The sequence below is a fragment of the Haliaeetus albicilla genome, chromosome 26, assembly GCF_947461875.1.
Source record: "Haliaeetus albicilla chromosome 26, bHalAlb1.1, whole genome shotgun sequence".
Classification (NCBI taxonomy): Eukaryota; Metazoa; Chordata; class Aves; order Accipitriformes; family Accipitridae; genus Haliaeetus; species Haliaeetus albicilla.
In genome coordinates, this window is record NC_091508.1 from 4,435,561 (window position 1) to 4,463,478 (window position 27,918).

The 27,918-nt window shown below is 57.8% G+C and overlaps 1 protein-coding gene across 1 annotated transcript; it reads right to left on the bottom strand.

Annotated features, from left to right (window-relative positions):
• Positions 1-9,040: 9,040 nt before the first annotated feature.
• MDFI (MyoD family inhibitor) lies at positions 9,041-26,615 on the bottom strand. Its single transcript, XM_069770530.1, has 4 exons — positions 26,319-26,615; positions 14,990-15,184; positions 10,699-10,953; positions 9,041-10,304 (listed from the first exon to the last, which is right to left on the bottom strand). Exons 1-4 carry the CDS (start codon positions 26,386-26,388, stop codon positions 10,048-10,050), a joined length of 777 nt encoding a protein of 258 aa, XP_069626631.1. The 5' UTR covers positions 26,389-26,615; the 3' UTR covers positions 9,041-10,047.
• Positions 26,616-27,918: the final 1,303 nt, after the last annotated feature.

Sequence of the window (27,918 nt, forward strand, 5' to 3'; positions counted from 1 at the left end):
ACTGCTTGAAACTTTTTAAGCAGAAAAATAATCAAGGGGCTATTTAAGTGCTGTGGCCACAACGGCTCCCATTTACAACCAAGAAATACTGCCTGAGGTTTAAATGCTCACCTCCCTCATTTGCTTCCTCTCCCCCATCGGCAAGTGTTTGCTCTCGATGAGGAGGCTGCAGGGACGGCTGTGAGGAAGCAAAGGCTGGTCCTGCGGACTGGTTGCGGGTTGGGGGTGTGTGTGGGGGGGTTTCCTCCTGGCCCCAGTGCCATCCTGCAGAGCTGGGAGCCTGGGCATAGCGGGGTCAGAGAGGTGCTGTGCCAGGTGCTCTGCGGGGCTGAGATTTGCAATCCAAAGAGGCTGGAGAGAAAGGGGAGGAGGATTTTCATTCCTACTTGACACCTGAGTGATGTGAAACAAGAGCTAACCCTCCTTTCTACCATTAAGTGCCATACCCACAAGGCCAGCCTTGCTCTGCGCCCCAGTAAAGGGGAATAACAGCGGCTGTAGCGTGCACTGGGCTATCCTGACTGGAGGATTGTAAAATGCCATGTAAAAATGAATCCTCTGAAAAGCAGCCACTGCTACGGGCAGCAGCAGTGTGGTCACTGCGGGACTGCTCAGCCCTTCGGTATGAAACAAAGGGATGGAGGATGCTGAGCTGGGGGTTTGTGGGCACCTGGTGCGGTCCTTCACACCAGCCTGGTGTGTGAAGCCCCAACTATCTATTGCTTGGAAACAGCCCTGGGATCAAGCTAGTTGGGCAAAAAAGCCCATGGGTAGGGCTGTGAGAAGCAGTCAGGGACCCTCTGGCCTTTCCAGAGGCTACAAGTTTTCAGGGAAGAGCAGAGGCAACAGCCACCATAGGTACCTGGCTGTCACCAAGCCCCAACACAACCTCCAGAAAGCAGTTTATTTTTATCTCAGATGCTACAGGGATGTCCTAGGACTTGAAGAGCAAAACCTAGCTGGGAAGGGAAAGCTGCTCAGTATAAAAAGAAAGCATCAGGACTTTAGGCCAGGGAGCTATAGGCAGAAACAGGAGGGTTCAACCCCAAAATCACAGATGCCCGCTGCCTCTTCAGCACAGCCCATGCAACCCCGCACCAGGGGAGGGTGATCTGGTACATGGAGGAAATCAGCTTCCCCACCTTCCCATCGCCAGCCCAGAGTTACCCCAACCGCCTTCCCGTGCTTTTTACCAGGGGAAGCAGAGCACGTGCTTACCTTGGCTGCTCACCACAGAGCCTGTCCCACCAACCCCAGCAAAGGACCCCTGCCTTGCCGAGAGCCTTTTATACCCCAGCCCCTGTGCAGGTGATTCCCCTTCTTCACCCCTTGCCAGGCAATTCACTGCCAGGAGATTTCTTCTTCCATCTCCATCACCCACTACTAATACCGAGCACCTGGCTGGTCCCTGGCATCCAGGATCTGTAGCAAAACCCACCTCGTAGCAAAGCAGCCCTGAGGACCCTCCGTTTGGTGGGGTGTCACTGCCGCAGCTGAGACAGGGCAGGTCTCCGTGGGGTGGTCAGAGCCGACCAGCACTTCTGCTGCCAGCGCAGTCTCCAACATCTCTTTTAACCTCTCTTTTAACATGATTTTTTTTGGCTCGATGCTTTTGAGCTAGAAACTGCTTCAGATTGAGTTGTGTAAAATTTTTCCTAATGCAACAGGTGTCTTTGGATGTCACTAAGAGGTGCGGATGCTGAGCACTTCTGCAATAAAAAATGGGATACTCATGTCTTGATTTTCCACTCGAGAAACAAACCAGAGGCTTGAGCACTGACCACTGTCCATCCATCAACTGGGCCCAGTGTGTGCATGGCGGGGAGACTGGGATGGCTGGTCATCCCTTCACTAGAGGGCAGCATCATGCCAATAAAATTGCCTTAAATCCTTGCAATTTTGGATTAGCCAGGTGGGAGCATCCGAAGAACTTCACACCTTGGGCAACCTGGCGTCGAAAGGTGTCGGTGTGTACGGGAAAGGGTTGCGGTCCGGCACCTGCCGACCTGCCCGAAAAGCCAAACCGCCATTGCCGAGAGCGGCCGAACTGGATGCGAGGGGCAGCCTCTGCTTTCGGGCTCATGAAGGGACCGAGGGAAACGTGCCCAGGGCTCGTACGCCCCAGCTCCTCCAGGCTGCAGGAGGGAGACGGTTGCTTGCAACATCTGGAAGCCATTTCTGAGCGGCTTCGCTGCCCGGCTGACGCGCGGCAAGGGGAGAGCAGCTCCCCGGCTCAGGCGGGAGGCCCGGGAGGAGGCTGAGTGCATCCAGAAAGGCAGCGCTGCGATAGCCCCCGGGATTCGCTTTATTGCAAGGAGATAAAAGGTGGCTGGAAGGCAGCACATGTGAAGCGTGAGGTTAGCCGGTTAATCGCCGGCGTGGCTGAGCCTCCGGGTCCCGGCCGAGCCGAGGGGCTGCGCGCTCAGCACAGTGTATGTTACGAGAGCTCCCTCTGTGCTGCCAAAATCCTGAGCAAAATAACAAAGCCAGACACGTTAGATATCTCCCCTTCGCAGCAGGGGTACTGAAGCAGGCAGAGACGCTAAGGCACAGACACCCAGCAATGCTGAGGGCTCAGTATACTTTAAAACTCAGAGCCTTAAATAAAAAAAATCTTTCATTGCCCATCACCAGGAACAGGCTCAGGCACTAACGAGCTTGGAAATCAATGGGGCTTGGGTGGAAATGGAGCTTGGATCTTCTGGGACCCACCAGCATCCCTCCAGCATCAGCAGTGCCAGCAAATAATTAACACCAAACGGCAGTGCAGGGGATGGCTCCCGGATTGCTGAGGGGGCTGCCGAGCCCTGGCAATCGGGCAGGAGGTTCAGCTTTCCGCGGGAAACCCAGCCCCAGCACAGGGCATCCCAGCACCGAGGGGAAACCCACCCACAGGCAAATGAAACCCAGAGGCCGCTCACGGGACGAAGCCTGCAACAACAAGATAATGCAGATAGTACCACTGGGGTGAGTATAGAAAAATATATATACAAACAAATAAATGCACAAAAATATGAATATGTAGGTATGTGTGTCTATATATATGCATGTGTGTGTGTGTGTGTATATATATATACATATAGATATACAGACAGACTATATAGCACACAGTAGGGTCTGTCACACCCACACCCACACGTATATAGAGAGGAAATAGGAGTGCTCAGGTCACATCCACATGCCACCATCACATCTGTGCACATGGGGGAAGCAGGGTGGGTGTGAGCAGAAGCCCATATGAGGCCCAGCATGTAAATAGGAGTGAATTAATGCGTGGGAGGTGAGTGTCTGTTTGCCCTGTCACGCACGTGTGCGCAACGTGTGCCAACTTTCCCTACTTAGCAGGGACGAGCGCTTTGGTCTTAAAAGAAAAATGGTGCCACTTTTTTCACTCTATAACTCACTGGGGCTGTTCAGCGCGTTTCTGTGTGGGGTTAAAGGTAGGGCCGAATTTTCCTCCCAAAATATTCCTGTTAATGGCTTTCAAATGTTGGCATCCCTGGCCGGTGCATGCGCATGTGTGTGTGTGTGTTGGCTGCTGGCGCTGTCTCACACACAGCAAACTCCCCAGCTCCCAGATATTTAAGCTAACTCCATCTCCTCTCCAGTTTCAGCTGCATTTTTAAAGAAAACAACTCCCACCGACTGCAGCAGGAAATCACTATTTGGGTTTATGAGGCACCTCTTCCTGACGAGCCGCGCGGAAAAGTCTCTGCTCGCTCTGCAAGGCAGGTATCCCTGTGCCGGCGGGGCGGCTCGGAGCCTCGGCATTCCACGCCAGCTCTCGGCATCGTGCACCAGCCCTTGGCATCGCATGGCCGAGACATGAGGTGACACTCAAAAGCCACTCATGCAACGGCCGCAGCTTTTGCTAGCAGGAAAAAAAAAGGCGATGCTTGAGCTGATGGGGTTCGTATCAGCTCCGTAGAGGAAATAAGGTGTATGTTAAGGTGTTGAAGGCATAAGAAGTGTTATTAAACCAAAAATAAAGTCACAGTTTTAGTAGCGACGTTTCCTGGTTCAGGTCCCTGCTCTGCACGTGCAGAGGACCCAGCACCCAGTGTGGGGCTCCTAAGCAGGAGCCCAGTGGATGTAATTAGCCCCAGTAATGGTGATGCATGAAAGCACAGTGCTGCTGGGCCAGGATCCAACCTTCCCATGCCCCAGCCCAGGCGTGCCCGAGTCCGGGGCTGCTGTGCCTTCCCCAGGCATCCGGACCACACACCGAGCCCACCATCAACCCCTCTGAAGCGGTTGTTTCTCTCTCTTGTTTTCCTGACCTCTCCGATACTGGAAAAGTCATCTGCTCCCCACACGACCTGATCGACCAGGTCCTTCCAGCCGCCGGCTCTGCCCTGAGCTGCGGCACTGCCCGGGAGGCAGAGCCCCCTTCGGCTGGAGCCCGTGGTGATGCCAAGCTCCAGCATGCGCTTGGACAAGGGAAAACACTGACCGCGGCGAGATGGGGTCTGTGTGTCTGTCCAGCTCTCCTACAGCTGGGTTTCAACCTTGTTTCTCTGCCTTTGGGCAGGAGGCTGAAGGGGTTTGCATTAAATCAAGCGGTGGTCCCTGGATATATGTGCCTATGAGTATGTATGTGTATATGACCCCAGGGACCACGGGTCTAGCCGTCCTGTGCATCCTGGCTTTGTCCCTTGCTGTGTCCCTCAGGGTCTTGGTGTTTCTTTGGGGGCAAAGCCATCGCCTGCTCTCTTTGCCCAGGTGTCTGGCAGTGCATAAGGGTGAGGAGCTCACGGGCTGCTTGGCTTCTCTCCGCTCCTCCCCAGGCACCCAGGAGAGGGTTAACATGAGCGGTTCTGCATTTTCCTTCTCCAACTTGGTAGCAAGGCAGAACATGGGGATATATGGTCTCCGCTTGGGTCCCAGCCTCCAAGGCTGGCTGGAGGAGCCAGTGCTTTCAGGCAGATTGCCGTTTGGCAGCAAAACCCTCCGGCATTTGCCAATTCTGCACTGCTTCAGCTATCGCCGAGCTCAGACGGCTTCTGCACCCCCCTTCCCTTGAGACACGATAACTTTCTGTGTAATCTCTGCTGGCGACAGCAGCACAGAGCTGTCCCACCATGCTCCCCGCCCCTCAACCAGCTCCTGCCAAGCTCCCGTCACACGGAGCGAAGGGGCCAGGGTGCCGAGCTGGCAGCACCCCTCACCGGGGTGCGGGTCCCCATAATCAGGGGACGGGCAGCTCCGAGGCTCTCCCCGGCACGGGTGCATGCACAGCATGAGGACACCCCAAAGTGACAGCAAACATGGGCTTTGTGGCAGCCGGTGGGCTTTCGCCGGCCAACAAACCCTTTCCTGCATCTTGCACGTGTGCAGGGCATCCATGCTGCCCTGAGTGGCAGCAGCTGGCAGCCTGGGTGGTTTTTTCCTTCCTCGATGGTGCTGTCTCTTGTGCAGGAGGTTGAGAGGTGCGAGATGGCTTGAAGCCACCACGCAGCACTGTTGTGACATCCCACCTTGGTCCCAACCCTCTAGGACGCAAGGGACCCAAACTGGGTGCTTGTGCCGGCACAGGCACTGGGATTTTTCGTTCAGCAGATGCTCACGATTCTGGCAGGTTCAGGATCAAAGAAGAAATCAGCTCGGACCAGATACTGTCGAACGCCAGGGAGTGGGAAAAAGTGATGCTGCCGGGCCTGTGGCCTCAAGCTGGTTTTTGGGGAAGGGTGAAAGCGAGGAGAGGAGCTGGTGGACCTGAAATGTTAATTCCTTCCAGCTGTTGTCAGTCTGGCAGGTTCTCAAAGGAAGTTTAATAGACTGCAGTCGTCTCCCTTCAGCCCGTCCCCCCATCGCCGTGCTGTGCGGAGGCAGCCCAGCAGAACCTGGGATTACATGAGCCGCTGTGTCTTCCAAAGACCTAGTTTTATTTTTTCTTTCCTTTGGCTCTGAAAATGTTTTCTCGTGCATGTGTGTGTGAGTGTGCACGCACGCACGTGTGCAATGCGTTTCTCTCATTTCCCCCCAGCAAAACCTGCCCCTTGGATTGCAGTGAATTAGAAGGGACCGTCGGGGTTCCTGGGGCTGGGGCAGGAGCAGGGGACTGCATCAGCATTGAGGAGGAGGAGGAGGAGGAGGAGATGGCTTGGTGGGCCTCCTTGCTGGAGCACACCCCAGTCCACCGTGTGAACTGGGAGGAAACAGGATGAAGAAAGTATTTGGAGTGGAAAAATAAAAAAACCCAAAAACCTCGCTCTTGCTTTATTGATTGTGATTGTGGACAGAAATAGCTCGGGCTGTTGAAAGCAGTCCCCACCGAAGAAGCAGAGGCACATCCAAGCTGCTCGAACGCGGGGCTCATCCCGTACAGCATCCTCCAGCCGCCCGCAGCATGCAGTGCCCAGAAACCTCATAGCAATGGGGTGAGCCAGCCCTGAAGCAGAAGGGTTTCTCACCTGCCTGCCACGGCTTCTGCATAGTTTCCAAGCCTTGTGTTGTACATCTTGCTATATGCTGGCTGCATCTCTAGACATGCTCAGCATGGGAGCCTGGTAGCACAGACGCAGCCCCAGGAATGCACAGCCCTGGCAGTCTATTAGCAGTTAGACAATAAGCTCCCATCATTAATACATCCAATGTCCCATCCATAATAAATCGCCAGCACAGAGCATCGGATAAGCAGCAGCGATGGCCAGCTGGGATCATGCACTGCCCATCCCGGCGAGGTCGAGGCAGACGTGTGTCGCTCCTGGTGTACCCTGCCACTAAGCTGCTCTAAAACCAGCAACAACAGAGCAATACTAGTTTAGGTGACTGGACCATTTCACGAATTTTAGCCCGCTTCATTGAATTGCTTCACTTGAGACACCACGTGAGGGGCCAGGGAAGGAGGGCAGGCAAGCCCAGGGTGCCCAGCAGAGCCCAGCCTGCGGGGCCAGCATCCATACGGGCACTGTGTGGTGGCTTCCAGCTCTGAGAGGCTTCGGAAGGAACAGTAAAACCAAGTGCTGGCAGGAGAGTAATTAGTTAAAAGCGAGCACATCTGTTGTTAATTAATTCCCAGGCAGGAGGATTTAACTCTTGCCTTCCCCAGTGGTTTGCAAGGTGGATGGCCAGCATCAGCTTGCATCCAGAGGAAGGCTTGAACTTTGCTTTTCAAGCCCTTTCCAGGGACTTGAGTTGCTCTGGTCCATCATTCCCTGCTCTGATCTGTCATTCCCACTTCCCAGAACCATCCCTGTGATTTTCAGGAGCGCCCAAGACAGGAGCAGAGCAGCCAGTACTGCTCAGGGCAGTGAATGTGCCCCAGGCTCACGGCAGGGGCTGAAAAATATCTGGCTTTGCCCCTTCCAAAGTCCAGCCCTGAACAGCTGGAAAAGGTGGGACCTCTCTTGAGGATGGGTTTGCAGAGCATCACTCTGCAGGGCTGAGCTGTGATTTTTGGGTAGCCCTGCACTGGCAACTGCTATTTTATTTGCATTTTTTGAAGGCAGCTGTCACTAAAGTACATTTGTAGGCGTGAATATCACATACATTCAGCAGTACATCATGCTCCGTGAAGAGCCCAGCTCTGCTCCCCACCTCCCTGCTCTGCCTTGCCCGTGAGTTTCAAGCCATGGGTGGGTGGACAGGGCTGCTGTGTGGGGACCTGGTCCCTTGGGAGCAGCATTAAAAGGGCATTCGATGCTGGAGCAAAGGCAGGGAGCAGGCGGTGGGGGGGCAACTGGCTGCTTGGGGTGCTTCAGGCACGTGGGGTGCACGCGCCCCCCCCTTCCCACTCTGGGACACAAGCACACATGGCACGGCCAGCCCACAGGGCCCTCCCACACTGGAGGAATCTGTTCCCCATTAAGTGACTCCAGCAGCGCTCGTTACTGCGGCTGGTGGGGAGAGCAGCCCTGCCAGCTCCAACCTCCCTAATTAGCACCACAAGTGAGGCCAAGCTGGGGAAGGCCAGTGCCTCCATCCCTCCTTGCCAAGGATGCAAACGGTTTGGAGCAGGGCCTCAGCCAGAGCCCCTGGAAAAGCTTCCGAGTGCCGGATGGGGCCCCGGTCCCATCCGTCCCAGGGTGGGCAGCGATGTGCATCCCCCCCCCGCAGCCCCCCACTCCGGGGCTCAGCCTGAGAGGCTGTGCCAGGGCGAAGGAAAAAAGCCCTGATCCACCACCTTGAGTCCTCCCTGCCGTGCATGGGGTGGAGGAAGGCTGCCCATATCATCCTCTTCCCCTCCATGCACTTGCACTGCACCGGGCTCCGACCGCCTTTAGCTCACCACTAAAAATAGGTTTCACGGCTGAGCGGCAGCGCCGGAGGGCAGACAGCCCAGATCCCAAACCAGCCTGTGTCGCCGTGACCAACTGACCCATTTGGCCTCGATTTTTAAGTATTTTTCCCTCCCCGTTCAACTTCAGCCCAGGCAGCAGCCTCGCCAGGACAGCCGAGCCCCCCGAGGGGCAGCAAGACTCCGGCAGCGTGCCGCGGTCCCTTACTCGCATGGCACGGCACGGCACGGCACAGCACGGATGGTGGTCCTGTGGCCGGGCTGGGAGGTGGCGGGTGGTAGCAGGAGCACCCAGGCCACCCAAATTCGGATGGCTGCCAGCTCTCACAGCCTCATGCCAAGCCTGGGCAGCCGGTGCCCACCCCAGCCCTGCGGCCGGGAATTTGCATCATTTATTTTGTCCTTTAGGGAAGTCGTGTCCCTGGGGCAGATGAAGCAGCTCGTGGGTCCCGCTGCAGGGCAGAGCCCCGGGAGGAGCAGGGGACGGTGCTGCAACGGGGCCAGGGTTTGTCCCATGGCTGCAGGAGCAGGGCAGGGAGCCGATGCCAGGCTGCGGCACACGGGGACCTCAACTTGTTCCCTGGAGCGAAGGACAGGGAGTCCTCTCGCACCCTAGGACTGTCACTGAGCTGTCCCATGTCCCCAAGGCCAAAGGAGCCCGGCAGCCTCTGTGCCAGCCCTCCTGCCCCGCACCTACAGCTGGGAGCAGGACGGGGTGGCAGGTGCAGGGACAGGGGACACGGCAGCCGCCCCCTGGGAATGCCCCGCTGAGCACATGATGGGGCAGCCGTCGGTCAGAAATGAAGACAGACCTTTATTTACAGTAACAAACAAAAGGGACAAAAAAAAAAAAAAAATACCGTGACACTTCCCTCCCAGTCTCCCCAAGCCCTTCAACAGGGCGTTTTCCACCCTCACCCAGCCACGAGCCCTGTCCCCAGAGTGGTGGGACGGGGCCAACAACTGCTGGGGGTCATTTGGCACCAACCAAGCCACCCGGCCCCTCCATCCCCTGGGATGCACACGGGTCGGTAACAGCTCGGTCCGGCTCCGGGCTCTCCCCAACTGCCCTGGCCCCCGGCTGCAAGCCCACCGCAGGGACCGGTGAAGGAAAAGCTTCTTCCCGGCCAGCCAAACAGGGAGGGGAGCGGGCTGTGTGTATTGCACTTGGCTGCCGATCTCAGCACCGAGGAGGGGTGGGGGCTGGCAGGATGCGTCCCACGGCAGGGGACCCCGCAGCCCAGCTAAAGGCTTCGGCATCTCCCGGTGCCCGGTGGGCTCCCGGCAGGGAGCAAGGCTCTGTACTGCGCCCAGCCTTGGAGGTGTCCTTGTTGGGGAAGGATGCTCCGTGCCATCCCCATGTAAACCAGAGCAACGCACCCGGAGCACCGTCCTGGGGCAGCCCCGGGCGGTGGCAGCGGGACAGGCTGTCCCCAATGCTGGGACCCTGCGGTGGCACCGGCGGGCTCCGTGGGGTGCGGGGTGGGTGCTCCTGCTCTCGGCTCAGGTGGCAGGAGGCTCCCGCAATCCTCGGCGAACTGGCCCGGTGCGGGGAAGAGGTAGAGCGTGATGGGATGCCGGCCGTCCCCGGAGCCCCTACAGCTTCACCCTTCCCCAGGCAGGATCCGAGCCCGGCTCACCAGCTCCGAGGATGAGGTTTGCAATGGGGGAATATTGCTCTCCTCCTTCACCGGGCTCCGTCTTTTGGCATTTCACACCGGCTCAGGGAGCAGCTGGAGCCTCGGCCGCTGCTGGAGAGCCTGGGGGGGGGACACCCACTCCTGGTCCCCCCCAGTGAGTGCGGCCCCTCAGGAGGAGAAGCAGAGCCCGCAGCACTCCATGCAGATCTCCAGGCAGTCGGCGGACTCGCAGCAGGCGTCAATGATGCCGCAGTCCATGTCGCAGGGCAGGTCGCAGTCTGCGCACTCGCCCGAGTTGCAGCAGCAGCAGCAGATGCAGGAGTCCTCGGAGGTGCAGGAGCCGCAAGTGGCACAGTCCAGCACGATGTTGCAGAGGGTCAGGAACTCGCAGAAGAGGCAGGAGAGGATGCAGTGGACGCAGCAGTCTGCGGAGGAACGGCCAGAGAGTGGGCAGGGGGGACGGGCCCAGCTGGGTGAGACAGCACCCGACGGATGGATGCTCAGCCCCCGTAAGGGTGGAAATCCTCCCTCGGGAATTAACGGAAGGGATGGGAAGAGGGGCTGGGAGCCAGGCGCTGCTCCAGGGGCCTCCCTCAACACTCCGGGACATGCCCAGACCCCAAGAGAGACCGGTTTTGGTGGACGTGAGATGACCCCACTCAGCACCCGCCCTGCAGAAGGCTGCCTGTATAAGAGCTTGGGGCACCCAGGTCCTGGGGTCCCGGTGGGCTTGAAGGATGCTACATGAGAGACCCTGAGGGATGTGGGGCCAGAGGAGAAAGGTGGCTGGGAAGGGACCCCCCCGGGGAGAGCCGGTACCTTCTTGCGCCTCAATAGGGATGTGGGAAGAGGCCGACTTGGAGCTGCCCTTGCTCTTCTTGCTGCTCTGGCTGTTGATGGAGTGGTGCGACTGCAGCTTTCGGTGAGGCTTCTGGGTGCTGGGGAGGGGGCGGAAGACCCCGTTCCCTGCCTCCCCGTTGGCACCGCCTGGATCCGGCCCCCGCCCAGCACCGTTCTGCAGCAGGTGGGTGCAGGGACTGGGGGGCTGTGGGGCTGCTCGCACCTGGGGCTGGCCTGGCAGAGGGGGGAGAACAGTACGTTACCCACCCCGAGCCCTCCCTGCAGCGCTCTGCCAGGGGACAAACACGTGCCCGGTCCCTTGCCACCGCACGGGAACCTGGTCCCCAGATGGAGACGGGGTGGCCTCGTGGCTGGGAAGCAGCGATGCTAACAGATGCATGGTCCGAGAGGGTGGAGATGGAAAAGGAGATGTAGAAGAAGAGATGGCTGCAGGGAAGGAGATAGAGGCTCCAGAGAGAGGACGGGATGAAAAAAAGAGTGAGAAATAAAGACTTGTCATGAAGGATGTGCTGCAACTGCCAAAACTCTGGGGTCTCCCGGGGTCCCAGCGCTGCCAGCACAGGCAGGAGGGATGAAACCACCGAGGCCGACCGGAGTGGGCGCAGAGGCACGGCGAGGCACGCTCGCCTCGTGCCGAGTGGGGGAGAGAAAAGCTTGTGGCTGCTTCCAGCTGAGAGCCACCCCCGTGGCCAAGCCACCGTCCCATAAGCCCTAGGCATGGCGCTGCCAGACGGAGCTCCTGGCTGTCCCCGTCGCCTTCGGTAAAGCCAGAGATGATGAAGCACCACCGGAGAGCTGGACTGCTCATCTCCCCAGGACTGTGTGAATTGGCCACTTAATTAAAGGTCTCCCCAGCCTCTGGCTGAACTTCTCTGCAGGAGGAGGAAAATAACTATCTGCTCTGTCTGCACCTCCCTCCAGCCCTCGCACGCTGCAGCCGTGAGAGAGGCCGGCGTCCCCGCGTCCCGCTGGGATGCTGCCGGAGCCAGCGGCACAGCTCAGCCCTTCGCTCCTGCCCGGCGCCGCATCCCCACGCTGCCGTCCTTCTGCGGTGGGGGAGAGGACTGGGAACCCAGCACAAGGGAGGGGGGTTCAAGCATCCATTTCCCCCCCCGCCACAGCAACGCCAATCGAAGCCACAAATAAAGTCCCGCCTGATGGTGCTTTGGCCAAACTTTGATTTTCCTCTCCCGTGGCAGTAAACAAGGGATGATTCAGGCGAGAGGCTCGAGGGCAAAGGCACCTCCAGCCGCCGGGGAACAGGAGCTGCTTTCTGCGTGGGGTGGCCATGGGGTACGGGGAGACCGACAGGGTGGAGGGGACACAGACGGTCTCTCAGATGGACCCTCACCGGCAAGAAAAAAAAAATAGATGGAGGTTAAAAAAACACAAGTGCACGGACCCAGTGCCCGGCTCTGCCAGACTGACCTGGGCTCAGACCGCGGAGGCAGTTTAACCGGGTGCTTGGGTGAAACGCTGCGTCTTTGACTTGTGCTGGGAAAGGAACTTAAAATAACTGGAGCTGAGCGGGAAGGACGGGCTGGAAGCAGGAGGGGTGGGAGAAGGGCAGAAAGGAGAAATGGAAAACAGGTCTTGGATAAAATGGGATGTGTGGCTCCCCCAGAAAAAAAACCTCCTGGGGTGTTGGCTTCCCATGCACCCTTCTCCATCACCCTCAACCTGCCTGCGCCCAAGTGTGGGCACCGAGTCGCACTGGGGTGCCCCAGAGCCGTGGTGGGCAGGGGCCGAGCCCACAGGGACCCCCACGGTGGCCCGGCCCGGCAGTGTCTGACAGCAGCAAATACTCTGCAGCTTTGAGCGCTGGGTTTCTCCGGGGGTTTGCAGCAGCATGCAACACACTCGCTTTGGCGTTCCCCATTTCGTTGCATTCCTCGGATTAAACCGTTTGTAAATCAAAATCACGCTCCGGCTCCAGTGAGTGGCAGCGAAAGGCAGCCAGTAATCCCCCCCTCTAAGTTAGGAAAAATAGCTCCTATTTTTGTAGGAGAGCCTTTAACTCACAGGAGCCTAAAGCTCTTCTAAAAGAGACATCTTCAACCTGAGGCTTAGGTGGAGCAGTGTATAACACTCCCTAATAACACGGGTGTCAGGGCAGGAGCCGGGGGGGACCAGCCCACCTGATGGCCCCCACGGCATCTGCCCACCAGCATCAGGGTGGGACACCAAGGCTTTGGGGGAAAGTGCCTGCCTTCAGCTCTTCAACGACCAAAAACCGCCTGGATGTTCACTTCGGGTTTCACACCTGAGACGATACTCCCCGGCACAGCTGCGGTGCTGGCTCAGCTCAGGTTCCCCCATGGCAGCATCACCGGGGCTTAGGAGACAGATGCCCAGACCGCAGCGGTCCTCGCCCTGCTGTGACCCCCCCCGGCCATCGGCTCTGCCAAAAGTCATCTTCCCGAGCCGCTAACAGGGCTTGGACAAACCGGCACGTTGTGGCCGCCTGAGCAGAGTCTGCTGCTCTCGCCTGAAACGCAACACCCAGAGCCCCAAACCCGCAATTCCCGCTTTGGTTGCTCCTAAACTGCCAGAACACTGACATTTAAGAACCGCGGTGGGCTTCGACCAGCAGCGCTGAGCCTCGGGGGAGCCGATACCGGCACCGCTGGCGAAAGACATGACCCAACACCTGGCAGCCCCTTGCTGCCTGGTCCCTCCTGACCTTGCATGTGCCAGACTGGCACAAAAATGCCACCCTCACCCCCTTCACCTTCCCATGGGGGAGCTTAACTGTGCTCCCCAGGTACTGCCGAAGGGAGGAATTTGCCCCTCCCAAGCGGTGGTGACCCCCCCCCAGTAACAGCAGCAGCGGGACACACTGTGAGGAGTGGGCTGCAAAGCAAGGGATGCCGGAGGCGATGCTCTGTAGGGAGCTGAACCTCATTTCCCCGGGGAAGGAGAGGGGAAAGGGGGGGGGGTCCCTGCACCCAGCACCCAGGCAAGCCTGGATGCAGGCGGCCACGTTTCTCCCAGCCTCGGGGCCTGTGGGGTGGCCGTTCCCCGGGGGGGTGGGCTGGGGAGGGGGCTGCGCAGGGCTGCGCCATGCAGGGTGCAGCAGGCTGCAGCGTGACTCAGAGGTGCAGAATGTCTGTGGGCAGCCGGCCCAGCTCCCAGATGCTTTGCAAGGGCTTGAGCTCTGGTTGAGGAAACGTGCGCTCTCCTCGCTCCACGTACACCGTCAGGAGCGCCCGGATTTTGCCGTCCCTCCCCTTCCCACCCTGCCTGCCCGCTCTTCGAAGTTTGCAACCTCGTTCCCACCCTCCCTCTCCCCGTTGGGAAGCATTCATCCACTTTACACCCCTTGGAAGGGAAAGCTGCACGCTCGCATCCAACAAACGGGGAATGGCTGTGTGCGTAAGGGGCAGCCTGGGAGCAAAACCCTCGGATCCAGGCTGGGGGCCAGGGAAAGGATGGACGGCATGACTCCAGGAGAGCCTGGCCCCCGGTCTCCCACATCTGCCAGCTCTGCTCTCCCGCCTTTGCAATGGGAAATGGAGCAAGGGCACCCCAGCCCCCCCAGTTCTGCTCCTACCCCACCCCGGTATTTCTCACGGCGGGGGGACCGGCCGGTCTGCAGCAGCAGAAATGGGGAGGTGCTGCTTGGCTTCACCACTGCCTCCAGCAAAACCAGATCCTCAGTGCAGACAGCCCATCCCCTGCTCGTTTGGGCTTTGCACCAGCCTCACCCTTGCCCTGGATATGCCAAGGCAAGAGCTGTCTCAACGGGAGGCATCTCCCTTTGCTCCAGCAAACGGCTGTTGCACTCCCCTCCCGTGGCTGTGATCACGGACCCCGTTCTGCTAAGGGCTCTCCTCTCTCCCGCTGCGGCTTTGGAGGATGCTCCATACAGCAGCCGGCTCCTTTCCCCAGGGGCCGGTCCCTCTTCCCACCGTGGCACCCCGGCAGGACCCCAACATGACTGAGAGCTCCTCCAGTTGCCCACCCTCCTCCTCCTCTGCCTCCAGCCGGTCCCAAGGACGAGGGCAGCGAGAGGCATTGCTGCGCTGCTGGATGCTGCCCTTCACTTTCCCCGGCTCCCGGTGACTCACGGTCAGTTAAAGCCTTTTGCTTTGATGTGGGGAAGAGCAGAGTGAGGAGGAGACAGCTTCCCACCACAGCTACCCGCCTTTTTAATGAGCCCTGTTACTGATTAGCTGGCAGCAGCCTGAAGCACAGGCACCCGGAGGTGTCCGGAGCTGCACGTGCTGCTGCGGAGGGAAACACTCACATGTCACAGCTTCGGGAGCGCCTGCGAGCTCGGCCCGGGAGCCCTTCGTCAGGACTTTTCGGGACTCGTCATCTTCCAGGGGTTTCTCCTTCTTCGGCGGCGCAGGGCCGGCAGCGGGGCGGGCAGGCGGCCGGGGCTCTGCCGATGCTGCCGCTGGTGTCTGCCTCGGCGAAGGGCGCGAGGTCTCGCCCGCTTCTGCAAAAGAAAAGGGGTTGGAGCCGAGCACCCTGGGGTGCCCCGCGCTGCGGGCAGAGACCCCGGTCACTCAAACCCACAGCAACCCGCAGGACATCCCCAGCCGCTGGAAATGGCACCAGTCGGTGCTTTGGAACTCTGATTTCTGGCATGAGCCAAATCCAGCTACCCCTGTTGGTTTTGCAGCCCAGCGTACACAGTGCGGGGAAGAGCTGGAGCACCGTGAGGGATTTGGGGCTGCTCGGGGTGGGCATCGGGGCTGCGTCGCTCTGCGGCCGCTCACCCCGCTGCAACACCAGCAGTTCAGCAGCACCCTCCTCCCAAAAACCCTCCCGAGGTCCCACATTCCTTCTCTAAAAAGCCAGGGGATCTGGTTACACTCAGTGGTTCAAGCTGGATTTTTCATCCCCCCTTCCCATGAAAGGGCCACTGTCTTCCCTGCAGGAGCCGGCTGCCACCTCCCCTCGCGTTCCCGCTTGCTCTGGGACAGGAGCAGCCCCCGCAGGACCCCCTCGATGGGGCAAACAAAACCCAAAACAAGAGACGTGTTATTCCCCGTGGGGATAAACCCCAACGCCACACAGCCCCTTTCAGAAACCCAGCGAGGAGAAGGCAGAACCACCTCCCGCAGAGCCAGCACTGCGGGCTGGGGGCTGGCTGCCCCACCACGGCAGGGTGTCTGGGGGGGCTGTGGGGTGGCCAGGGGGGGGCTGCATGGTGCTCAGTGCGATGCTACGCTTCCCCACCCACCGCGAGCCCACTCCTCGCCACCCCATCCCTCTCCCTGTCCTTCTCCCCAGCACTCAGAATAGCAACCGCTTGCACAACAGGGGCTGGACCGCACTTTATATAAAACTAAATTATAGCTTGGGCGAAGGGAGGGAGACCAAAGACCCATAATTTCCCTGGCTATAACAAGAGGTCCTACACGCAGGCAGGCAAGGGCGGGTGGGGGGAAGAGAGACCTCGGACACTTCATTATACTCAATATAACAAGAGGTCCTACAAGCAGGAGCCGGGGAGGAAGGCAGGCAGACCTCACACATATAATTATAGGGACTATAACAAGAGGCCCTACAAGGGAGGCGGACGGCCCCATCCACACCCCAGGGTCAGCGGGAGACTGAACACGCTGCACAGGGGCTGCAACCAGCCCGGAGCAATGCTCACGCAGCTCCCAGCTCTGCTGCACCCCCACATGCTCATCCACCTGCCTCAGTTTCCCCACAGGACCATCCCCTCTGTCCTCCCCAGGATGCTGGTCCAGCCTGGGGTACCAGAGCTCCTGCGACAGGGGCTTCGCTGGGAAGAAACACTCATCCTGATGCAGAGCCCTGCTTGCAGCTCTTGCACGCAAGGTGATTTTGGGGCTCAACCAAGGGAAGTTCAGCAGCTCCAGCTGAATTTTGCGCAGCACCCTTGGCTCCAAATCCCAAGCGGAGCGGGAGTACACAAGTCCCAGAAAGGAGAAAACTCATTCCCATGTCCCTGGAAAGCCCAGGGCAAAACAGAGAGGAGGAGAGAGCAGGCTGACATCTACCTATAGGTGTTTGCACATAGGCGTGGCATACAGGTGAATAATAACCACATGTTGCTGCATCCACGTCCTGTCATGTCCCAACCTGGACTGGCCTGAGTCAGACTTGCAGTGTTTAGTCAGCTCCTGATCTGAAGCCTGTTAAAGCCAGACATGAAAACCCTGATGGTTGAGGAGCTCTGGATGAAGCCCTGAGTCAGAGCCGCCCGGTGCAGAGCACAGAGGGTACAGCTCCTGCACAGTCCCTGGGAAGGGATCCAAGCCACCAGGCACCAGCATAGCCAGGCAGCTGCTCCAGTTTCTACTATAAGATGCCTGGAATATGCTCAGGGCTTAAAAATCAACAGCCGAGACTTTGGGGTTGCCCAGAGCGGCCCCATCACCATCAAATCCCCTGCCCTGCTCTTACCCCTGAGGTCAGTGAGTGATTTACACTGGGAAAAAGAGATGGAAAATCAGGTGCTGCAGCGAGAGAAGGGCTGGCAGCTGCTCTGTGCACAGGGAGAGAGCTCCAGCCTCTGCCACGGCCACCCTGCGCTGCTTCCACCACATCCCTCACCCCCTCCGTGCCCGTTCCCAAGGGGCTGAGGACAAGGACGGTCTGTTTAGACCCTGAGCTCTGTGAGAAAGCGACGATACTGGGCTGTATGGCTGGCGAGCGCGCTGGCCTGCCGACTATTGAGACAAGGCTCGTTTTTGCCATGTCCACTTCACACATATAATTACCCTGCACAACAAGAGGTCTCACACACAACCACAGTGATGCAGGGAGGAAGATGGCAATTAAATTAACTCCCGCTGGAACAAGCTGGCCAGAAGAGAGACAAAAATAGACAGGAAAGAAATTTGGGTAAGCTGGTCCTTCCCTGCCTTATACAGCCTCGCTTCCCTATTGCTGCACGTCCATGGGGAGCGTACGGACAGTGCGGACCCCCAAGCGCACGGCATCCCCTGGGAGCGAGATGGAGAAGGGCTACGTCTGCCCTCGCGGTCGCAGCCTGACCCCGCGGCAGGGCTGGGGGAGCCGGACACGTGTGGGCTCAGCGCAAACCCTGCAGGCTCCTGCCCCCCAGCTCCCTGCCTGCACTGCTGGTTCGCTGCGTCTGGGCACTTCCCAGGCACCTTCCGACCCACCGGGAATGCACAGGAAAATGTGCGAGCACTGGGCACGCGTGGGTGTGGTGCCTCTCCAATAAGCTTGGCAAAATGCTCCTCTGAACACTCGCTTTGGGGCTCAAAGCCCCCCCAGGTGAGAGAGGTTCCCGCTCCCCAAACCACACTAGAGAGGGTGAGCAGGGAAAGAGGCATGGGGAGGAGCAGCTCCATCTCCCCCATCACTGGGGTCTAGCAGGGGGTCCCCCGGCAAGGCGATGCCCCCCCAGGGTCCCCTCTCCCTGCTGCCACCAGGGCTGGGACTGGCTTCTTCCCTCCCCTGCTATTACCCCGCTGCCACCAGAACAAGACCAGGCTTGACCTAAATCTGACGGGTTTAAAACCAACCACAAGCCCGGGCAAAACGCAGATAAAGCCCTAAGGAGAGCCAGCCCTCGGGATGGGACATCCATCCCTTTCCCCACCTGCACCCCAATAGCAGCTGCACCCCCAGCCCCTTCCCGGCCAGGGCAAACGCTCATCAGGTGGTGGAGAAACAGCCTGGGACAACAGTCCGGGTCTCTGCTCCCCCATTCTGCACCACCTTTTGTAAAACACAAGGGAGAAATGAAGGTAACATGACACAGGGAGAGCAATTCACATGTTTTGTTTATGGGAACAGAGATAATAAGGCATTTAAAAATAATAAGCCAGGCTTCAATAAATCACGGTGCTGCCGTAAGGTACAAAAGATTAGGAAAGCCGATAGATGCGAACTACTTTCTTTGCCTCCTGGTTGCCAAGCCCGGACGATGCACACGGGTCAGGTTTTCTTACTATTCTCCCATTTACAAAGTCCAAATCCACCCGTCATAAAAGCCCCAAGACATCAGTGAGCTCCAAAGTCCACCAAGCATCACAGGAGTTGAGAAAAAACGAGGGAGGAGAGGAAAGATGCAAAGAAGTGGAAAGGTTTCATTGGCTTTAATCGAGTATCTTGTAATACTCCTGCAAAGTCAAACGTACAAAATGTCCCTCCGGGAGCAGCGGCCGCTTTGCACAGCCAGAATCTGCAGGAGCTTCTGGGGCAACCCCCAGTTGTTCTGATTAGGGGAAAAACTATTTGTGCTTTGGGTGCAAGGCACGCTTCATTCCTGATGAGCTTGCAGGACTGAGCTAACCCATCCCCAAAAAGCTGGACAAACAAAAGGAAACAGCAGCGTGTCAGCAGCCGGTGAGAGCACTCGGTTGTGCCGAGCCGGGATGGGGCAGCACAAACAAGAGCCACACCGCAGGCAGCATGGCCACAGCATCTCACGGCTCACCGGGACCTGTGGGTTTCCTTCTCTGCAGCTGGTTGTGGTGCCCAGACCCCCCAGCAGGGAAGGCACAGAGGATGTGGGAAGATGCAAAGCTGGAGCCAGGCTTTTGGGTCAAACCCACTCAGGTTGTCCCACGGCTCCCGCTCAGCTTTCCTGAGCTGTAGCTTAATGCAACAGATGATCTGCCTGGCTGCTTGGGATCTCTGATTTATCCGCCCCTCTTCTATCCAAGTGCCTTTGGCTGAAGAGGAAGAAATCTGGTGGCAGGAGATGGACGGACACCTCACCAGCATGGCACGGACCCATCACCGCTGCCCCACACGTGGCTGCGTGCCAGCGACGGGCAGCACGAGAGAGAAAAATGCCTCCAACACGTTGCAGCTAAAGACAGGCTCGGGCCGGTGAGCTCAGAAGCAAACCCCACCTCTTTAGCAGGCAGCGTGTTTGCATTAGGTGGTGTCAACCTGTTGCAAAAGGGAGGGACAAGGGTCTCGACACGTCTGGATCCACATCTGAGCTCTTCTGGACTCAAAGAGCATCCAAATCTACCACCGTGGGTCGCGAGTCCTGCTGACGTGGAGATGCTCAGGAGAGTCTCCCGTTCCCCCTTCTCTCTCCCTTTAATCCCTCAGGAATGGCTGGTCAGGGACGAGATAGTGTAGGACGGAGACAAAAACAGAGACAGTCTAGCGAGGCATTTGCCATTAACAACATGCTACCTTGCAGCAATATTTAGTTTGGGAGCTTTCTAATCTGTTTTATGCAGATAAAATGAGCGTGTAATCTCTCTTGGTTTTCCCGTACATGCTGCCTGGCCCAATCAGGTGCCTGTCTGACCTATTCAAGGGATATTTTAGAGCTTGATTAAGTGGTTTCAAGTGCAGAAGAGACGGCACTGAAGCAAATCCTTCCAATCCCATGAGCCAGGCTGGAGGAGAGGAAAGCAAAAATCTGGTTTGAAAGTTTGCTCAACTGGGAAAAATCCAAATGGCTTATTTACATTCAGTCTGAAATTAATGCACTAAAGCATTTTCAGATTCTATGATATTCAGGGAAAGGAAAAGCAGGGTGAGAGGGGAAGGAGGAGAAATGCCCAGAGCTCCTGAGCACACCCGGGACAGATCCAGCACAGCTTTGCTTCCCTCCCGGAAAGCGTTTGCCCCAGTGTCTCTCTGCTCACCTGGGCAATGCTTTGGATAAACAGTTCAGTCCTGGGACAATGAGGAATCCGGTCAAAAAAATATTGGTTTCTATGAAAAGTTACTTCCTAAATGCAAAAAAGCAAAACAAAAGCAAAAAAACCCACAAAACCCCAAATAGCTTGCCAACCTGGGAGTTGTTATTATTTGTTATTTATAGCCATTGGGTGGGTAGGAAGAGAGGAATTTCGGGATGGCCAGACAGGCCAGGACCAGCGTCTATCCAGTCCATCCGTGTTTGGCATTTGACCTCAGCTGAAAGCTCCTTCGGTGACAAAACCCCGACTCCAGGTTTGGGGCGCAGACCCCGTGCCAAGGTGTCCCTACAAATCCCATCACCCAAAGGTCCTCGTTGACCCAACCAGCTCCTGCAAAGGAGGCACAAACCAACCCTCATGGAAGAATTGCTCCTACCCAAGAGCAAGGGCACCAGGGTGGTGGGGATAACCCTCAAGAAGGGGTTTCAGGAAGATAAGAAATAAAATCACTGCAAGAAGCATGCACCTCTGTCACTGCAGCAATGGTGAGGAACTATTCCTTACGCACTAAGACTATATTTAACATATATATATTAAGGCAGCATTCGGGACTACAGCTGCAGGTGTAAGGGAAGAAGCAATCTCCAAGCCTAACCTGGAGAAAAGGGACAACGTGACTTGCCCCAGGACACAAACCTGATCCAGCAGGACCAGGTTTCTGCCTCCAGCTGCCAGGCCAGCCCATCTCCCAGCGTCAGGCCTGGGCTCCACCTAAACCGAAGAGCAACGTCTAACATCCCAAATGCACTGTGGGGCCAAGGAGTGGAGAAAAATGATGGGAAAAAAACAAAGGGTCAAAGACCCAGCCTGGGGTTGAGTCAGCTTTCATTGACTTTGAGGAGCACCGTGCTGGTTCGGCGCTCCCCGGTGCAGGTTATCCCCCGGTACTGGCCAGAAGGATGTAAAACGCCCATGCCGTGGGAGCCGGGCACGGAGGAAGGATGCAGGAAGAGATCCTGCCACATCCCGGGTGTCCTTAAGGACAAGCAATTATCCTTGAAGCCTGGAAAGCGGCTAACATGATGCCTATCAGATCCAAGGAGATTCTGGGAATTACAGAGTAAGGAGCCACACCACTGTGCTGGGGAAAATTATGGAGAGTCTAATTAAGGACCATGCCGGTACAGTAATTGTGTAACCTTACAGGGTCAAACCAGCACAGGTTCTGCCAGGGAAAATTTGTGTCTTTCTAACCTGCTAAGAGTCCTTAAAAAAAGTTAATTGAAGAGCAGATAAATGTAAGCTGGTGGACATCATTATTAACAAGAATAATAATTTGCACTTAGCAGCACCTTTCATCCTGAGATCTACCCAGCATACAGTTCTAAACCAGTGCCCACCATGCATTACCTGATCTCCATGTATTTTACTTTAGCATAGCTGCAGCTCTAAGCCGCTGTGAAATGGAACCTTATCACTGCTCGGCCCGGCGGGGAAACCGAGGCACGCAAAAGGGATTTACCCAAAGCAACATCCTACGGCGATGGAGCCCAAAACTTTGCAGTCCTGGTGCTCAACTTCCCGCTGGCGTGCGCTCTCGCTAGGTTGGGTTTTCTTCTAAGCACAGACCCCAAAGCAGCTTCGGAGGAGCTACAGCATGGCTGGGGCGAGGTGAAAACAAGCTCTTCTGCAAAGGTCAGGGCAGAGCTTGCGGGGCAGCAGCACGCCTGCTCGCTGAAGGAAGGCGGCGAGGCCGGCCAACGATGAAGCCATCCGGGTGGAGCGAGTAACCGCTGCCGGAGCCAGCCTGTCAACCCGCTCCCTCGTGATGCGAAGGCGCAGCCGCTGCGGGGAACGCGCTGCGCTGGCAGCCCAGTCCTGGCACCGAAAGCAGCCGAACCGGGTGAGCACCCTCCTGCCCCGGGCACGGGGGCTGCCCGCAGCGGGGGAAGGAGTCCCCGCGCACCCATGGGGAGCACCCCGAGAGAGGATGGGACTGGGGTGAAAACGCTTCCCGAAGCTACTGCTCGCTCCCTTATCCGCCCTGTCGCAGAACCGGGGATGCACCGGTGGAAAGACAGCGGGAAAACACCACAGCGAGGGGGGAACCTTCCCCAAAAGTCAAACACGACGTCCAACGAGGCTGCCAAAGCCAGGGTGAAGATCAGAGATGGTCAAAAGCGTGCATGCATGCGGCTGCAGTGGGCAAAGCCTGAAAATTGGAATTTGGGGCAAAAAAAAATAATATCCCAATTACCCCATCCCTGCTGCTACGTGATAGCTCATTTCCACCAGTACAACCCAAGCGTGGCACCTGGGGGGGGATGCGGGAAGGGGCCACCCGCACCAGGAGGGACCGATGTGGCTCCATCCCACGCCAAACCTCGCAGTTCCAGGCGGCTGCTGGTGCCCGTCCCGCAAGAGGCTGTGCAGGGCACGGCCTGAGCGAGGCAGAGCTCTGGGAAAAAATCAGAAAAACTACAGAAAATGCCCAGAGGACAGCTTGGGTTTCTGCAACTAATAGACTCGAGCAGGCGCTTTCCAAGGAAATTCAATAAGGAGCTGGAGCGGGACCGGGACGCTGGGGCGGCAAGCGGCACAGCCCCGAAGGGCCTGCTTTGTTTTCCTCAAAACCAGAAACATTTGAAAAAAGTCAGAAATCTGCCTTTTTTGTTGGTTTTTTTGAGTTTTGTTGTTGTTGTTCAAAGAGAAGAAAAAAAAAAAAGATGCATTTTCATGAGCAGACAAGAAACTTTGAAAGGAAACCAGAAATTAATCTTTTGGTGCAAAAAGTCTTTACATGGGGTAAAAAACAAAATTAATTTTGATTCTTTTAGGGCTTCTTTTTTTTTTTTTTTGCTCCTTTGCACTTACAGGATGTCTGCATGCAAATCTGCAACCAGTTGCATTTAAATCAGTGCTAAGACAACCAAAGACCCTTTTATTTTGACCTTGGAGGGGGTTGCCTTTGTTTCTGCCCCCCCTCCCAGGGCAGGACAGAGTCCCAGTAATGGGTACGTGAATGATGGTGGCACCAACTCCTGCCCAGCCCCCCTACCCACAGCCCCACAGTGCTTGGGGCATCCGTGGGTGCTCAGGACCCCGAGTGGGGTGGCAGCACCCTCGTGCAGGCAGGCAGACCCCAGTATTTCGGGTGAGCGGGGCAGAGCTGCGCGGCATATTGAAGGCTGCGCTGTTGGGGCTGCAGCTTTTTGCCTCCTGTTACACCTTGGACCAAACTCCTTGGGAACAGGCAGAAAGAATTAAAGGAAAAAAATTGTGTGTGTGTGTGTGTGTCTCATCCCTGCCCAGCTCCAAGCAAAGAGCCGCTGAGCTGCCGGAGCCTGCGGCCAAGCCGGGATGCAGACACAGAGGGGGGACATGGAGGGGGGTCGCGGCGGTGGTCCCATGCAGCAGATGTCCTGCTGGGAAGGGAAAGAAGGGAGGTGGGAATGAGCAGACTCAAACCCGAGGGAAAGGTTTGTCTTCTGGAGATGGATTTGCCTCCAGCATCTTTACATGGGTTTGCTTCCCGTAAGGAAAGCCCCTCTCCTGCTGTCCCTGTTCCCCCTCCTCTTCCTCCCCGTGAAGGGAAGGAAGGACAAAAATAATCTCATCGGCCAAAGGGCTTTCTGGTTTTCTCCCATTTTCTGTTAATGCCTCAAAAAAATAATTATACCCACGTACTCCACACAGGCAGACAACTGGCTCTTCTCTCTGAGGCTCCTCTGCAAACTACCTGTGGCTATTTCGAGCGTTTGGTTTGCAATGTGCCCGTCCCTCCCGGGAGGGAAGAGGCTACGACGGCACCAGGCCCGTCTCCAGAGATGCCAAGGAACAAACTCCGGGAAACAGGCTTCGTCTCAGGCTGGGAAATCGGACCGAGCATGGCAATGCCAACCCGACCCTGCCCACGACGCACTAACTTGGGCCAAACCACTCTGGCACCTCAGTTTCTCCATTTACTTCACAGGCTCGGTGTTACCAAATTAACTGGTCTAATTTGCAAAGCATCGGAAAAGGGAGCCGAGCAAAAATTCCCAGGCTCCGTGGTGCGTGACAGAGCCCCTGGACGCTGCCCAAGCGATAATGGCTCTGCACCGAAACATCACGAGGCCAAACAAGCACGAAAGACAAACCGGACCCTGTCCATTCATTGCTCACCAAAAAAACCAAAAAGAAGTTATGTGAGCAAAGAATTCAAAGCTCAAGACGTGCACCCAGAAAGCTGCTCTCTGAGAGAGGACAGGGATATTCTCTCGGCATGAAATTTGGCCCCTGGAGCCTGGGCAGATGGAAATCGAGGGTGTCCTGGAGACCCCTTGACCCCCCTCCAGCTTTGCACGCTGTGAAAAGGGGGGTCTAAAGGAGGCAAATTTGGTCCCCCTCTGCTCGGGTCACCCACTCCAGGTCCACGCTCCCCTCCAGGAGGAGCTGGGGAAGAGGAGGGTGGGTTAGGGGCTGGTTTGGGATGAAGGTGACACCCCACCACCACGGGCCCACCAAATCGGGCACTCACGGATGCCCCCGGGCTCCCAGACGTTGCACACCTCGGCCGGGTCCCACCACTCCTGCTCAGGACACCAGTACAACCAGGAGGCTGAACCATGCTCTACCTACACACCGCTCCTGTGCAGCCAGCGGCTGGCAACGTGGAAAAGCTGCAAGGCCATTTTTTCCGACGCATTTAACAGATTTCTGAACTACTTTTTAAAAAAAACCCACATTTGATCTCACAGCAGCTAGTGCACAGCATTCCTCCTAACCCAGGCCGGTGGCAAATTCCCGTGCAAAAGCTTTTTTGCACTAGGTCCGTGCGTTAACAGTTCACCATTTCCCACCTGGAGAGGAAAGCAAATGGAAGGAAATCCAGAGAAATAAGCTCCGCACAGCCCCTACAGCTGCCTCGGCCCCGCGGCACGGCTGCAGCACAAAGCAGCGAAAGAGTTTAGCTGGGAAGCGGAGCCTGCAGCATCCAGCTGGAAAAGCAGGGGGAAGAGAACAAGAGGATGTATTCTGCGAAATTTGGGCCCAGCTGTGCTCCGGGCCAAAGCCAACAAGGGGAGAGATCCAGCTGTGCTAAGCTTGGTTTCTGTGTATCACCGTGCCCGGTGCTCCCGCGGCACAGCTCCTGCCTGCTCAGCCCGCTGCCCGGCAGCCGCTTTTGGAGCACGCGGGGAGCTGGTCCCGGGGTGAATTTGGCCCCTTTTGTGTCTGCTCTGACAGTGCACGCAACGGGGTGTTTCACCTCTTGCCATCAGCTTCCCGCTCCGGCATTTTTGCCTCTCTCATCGGGATTTTTAATGCAGTTTCCGCACGTGAACCGAACCTTGGTGGGGACCCACCACCCCGGGACACCAGCGTGGGTCCTCACCACCCAGGCAGAGCCCGGACAACTGAGGGGCTCAGTTTTGCCCCAGGAAAAAAGTGAGGATTCCTAAAACTTTTCCATCCCCTTCTCCGTGGCCTGCTCCTGCCCCAATTGCATCCCACCCAAGAACCCCAAAAAGTCGCTACGGGGTGGGGAAGGGACCCCCCCCCCCAGCCTGAAGGGATTTGCCTCGGGGTATCACTGTCCCTCGGGGGTGTTTTTAACCCTTTCAGCTTGCACCCTCCCGGCTGCCCTGCGCGCTTGCCCGAAGTTACCGAAACTGCTGCAAAGTTTTGTGCTGCCAACTCCCCCCCCCGGCACACGCACCCTGTCAGGGGCACGAACACACAGACACAGACACACACACACTCGGGCCTTGCTGGACACGCACTCAGCCCCCCCCCCCAGCCCTGCACACCCACAGCCACGCACCCCCCACCCCCCCAAGCCCTGCACCCCCCCAGCCACGCACACACTCCACCATACACCCCCCCCGACCCGTCCTTACACGCACCCCCCCACAGCCCCCCCACCCCCCAAGCCCTCCTTACACCCCCCCCATACCCACGCACCGTCTCCAGCAAAGCACCCCCCGGCGGGGCACCGTAGACCCCCCCACCCACCCCCCCCGGTACCTGTCGGCGGGACCGGCTCGGCTCGGGGGGGCTCCGGGCGGCTCGGTCGGTGCTTGCTGGCCTGGGACATCGGAGAAGGGGCACGGCTGCTGCGGCGGGGGGGAAAGAGGGCTCACTGCGGGACCCCGGCCCCGCCGTTCACCTGGGGGCCCCGGGGGTCTCCGAGCCTCGGCTCAGCCCCCTGCCCGCCCTCTCCGCCCCCCCCGACCCCCGGCATCCCCCGGCCCCGCCGCCAGCCGAGCGCCGGCAGCGCCCACCGCCGCCTCCCAGCCCCGCCGCTCCGGCGACCTATAATGAGCCGGTCGGGGACGCGGGGTTGGGGTTGGGTTGGTTTTTTTTTTTTTTTTAACCCAATTCCTTCCAAAAAAAAAAAAAAAAAAAAAAAAGGCTGCGAGAACAAACAAACAACCACCCGCGTCCCGCCGCGCTCCGCGGAGCTGGAGGGGGAGGAAAAGTTTCTTTTGGGGGATGGAGCAGAGCCGGGGAGGGGAGAGGCGCAGGGCAGGCAGAGGTTGCTTGGCTCCCAGGGCCGGGCTCGAAATTGGGATTTCTCAGCTTTGCTGCGCTTTCGGCTCAGCGTTGGGTTTCCCTCCTGAAAACTGGGGCGGGGGGAGCAGTGGGGATTAGTGGGGCTGGGAAACTCCCACCACCCAGCCGTGCTCGGGACCCTCGGGTGGGTGCTCCAGCTTGTCCGCTCTGCGCCCAGGCAAGGAAGGAAAGAGGGTGCTTTTGTTCCTGACTCTGCTCGCACGTCATGGGGAGAGCCTCTGCCTCTCCCACCGCTCCCTGCCTCAGTTTCCCCAACTGGTAAATGAGGTTCAGCTCCTTGGGGCGATGCCTGGAGGTGCTGGCATCGGAGGTGGCAGCGTCGCTGCTGTCATCAGCCCCGAGAGCGATGGCGTGGAGCCGAGGTTTCAAGCGGTATCAGTACGTCCCAAGCGGGCCAACTCAGGGGTCGCTGCGTTTGCTCCGGCGCTGTGTCCCTGTGGGGTCCCCAGGAGGATTCATCCTCCTGCAGAGCATCATGTAGGACCCGGTGGGACATTTTCAAAGTTGTTTTTTTTATAACACCGCCGTGTTTTCCTGAATTTAAAAAGCCCAGCATTGCAAAGCACACAAAAAAGAGGCTGCAATCACTTCGGAGCTCGGCTGGAGCCACGCTGCTGCCAGCGTGAGCCTGGACCTGAACCAGCCAGCAGCACGGGGGGGCTGCCCTCCCTGCCCTCCCCTGCAGCGTGGGGCTGGGGGGGTCACCGTGAGCCGGCACTTCCCTTGGCCAACGCTTCCCGGACATGCCAGGGATCCGGGTGACAGCTCACTTTTGCAATCCAGAGCTATGGCTCCGGGTTCCCAGAGCAGGGCTGAACCCATGGGATGGGCCCCGAGTGACTCCCCATGTCCCGCTTCTTTCCTGCCTGGTGATGCCATAACCCTGCTGCCGTGGCCGTCTCCTACGCTGTGGTGCAGCATTTAGCGTGGCAAGGGAGACGTCACCACTGCGGCCACATGTAAAGGAAACGGGTTGGGAGGGGGAAATGAGGCAGTCTGGGGCACGAAGCAGGACTGGAGGGACCCGACGTGCTCAGGATCCTTCTGAAAG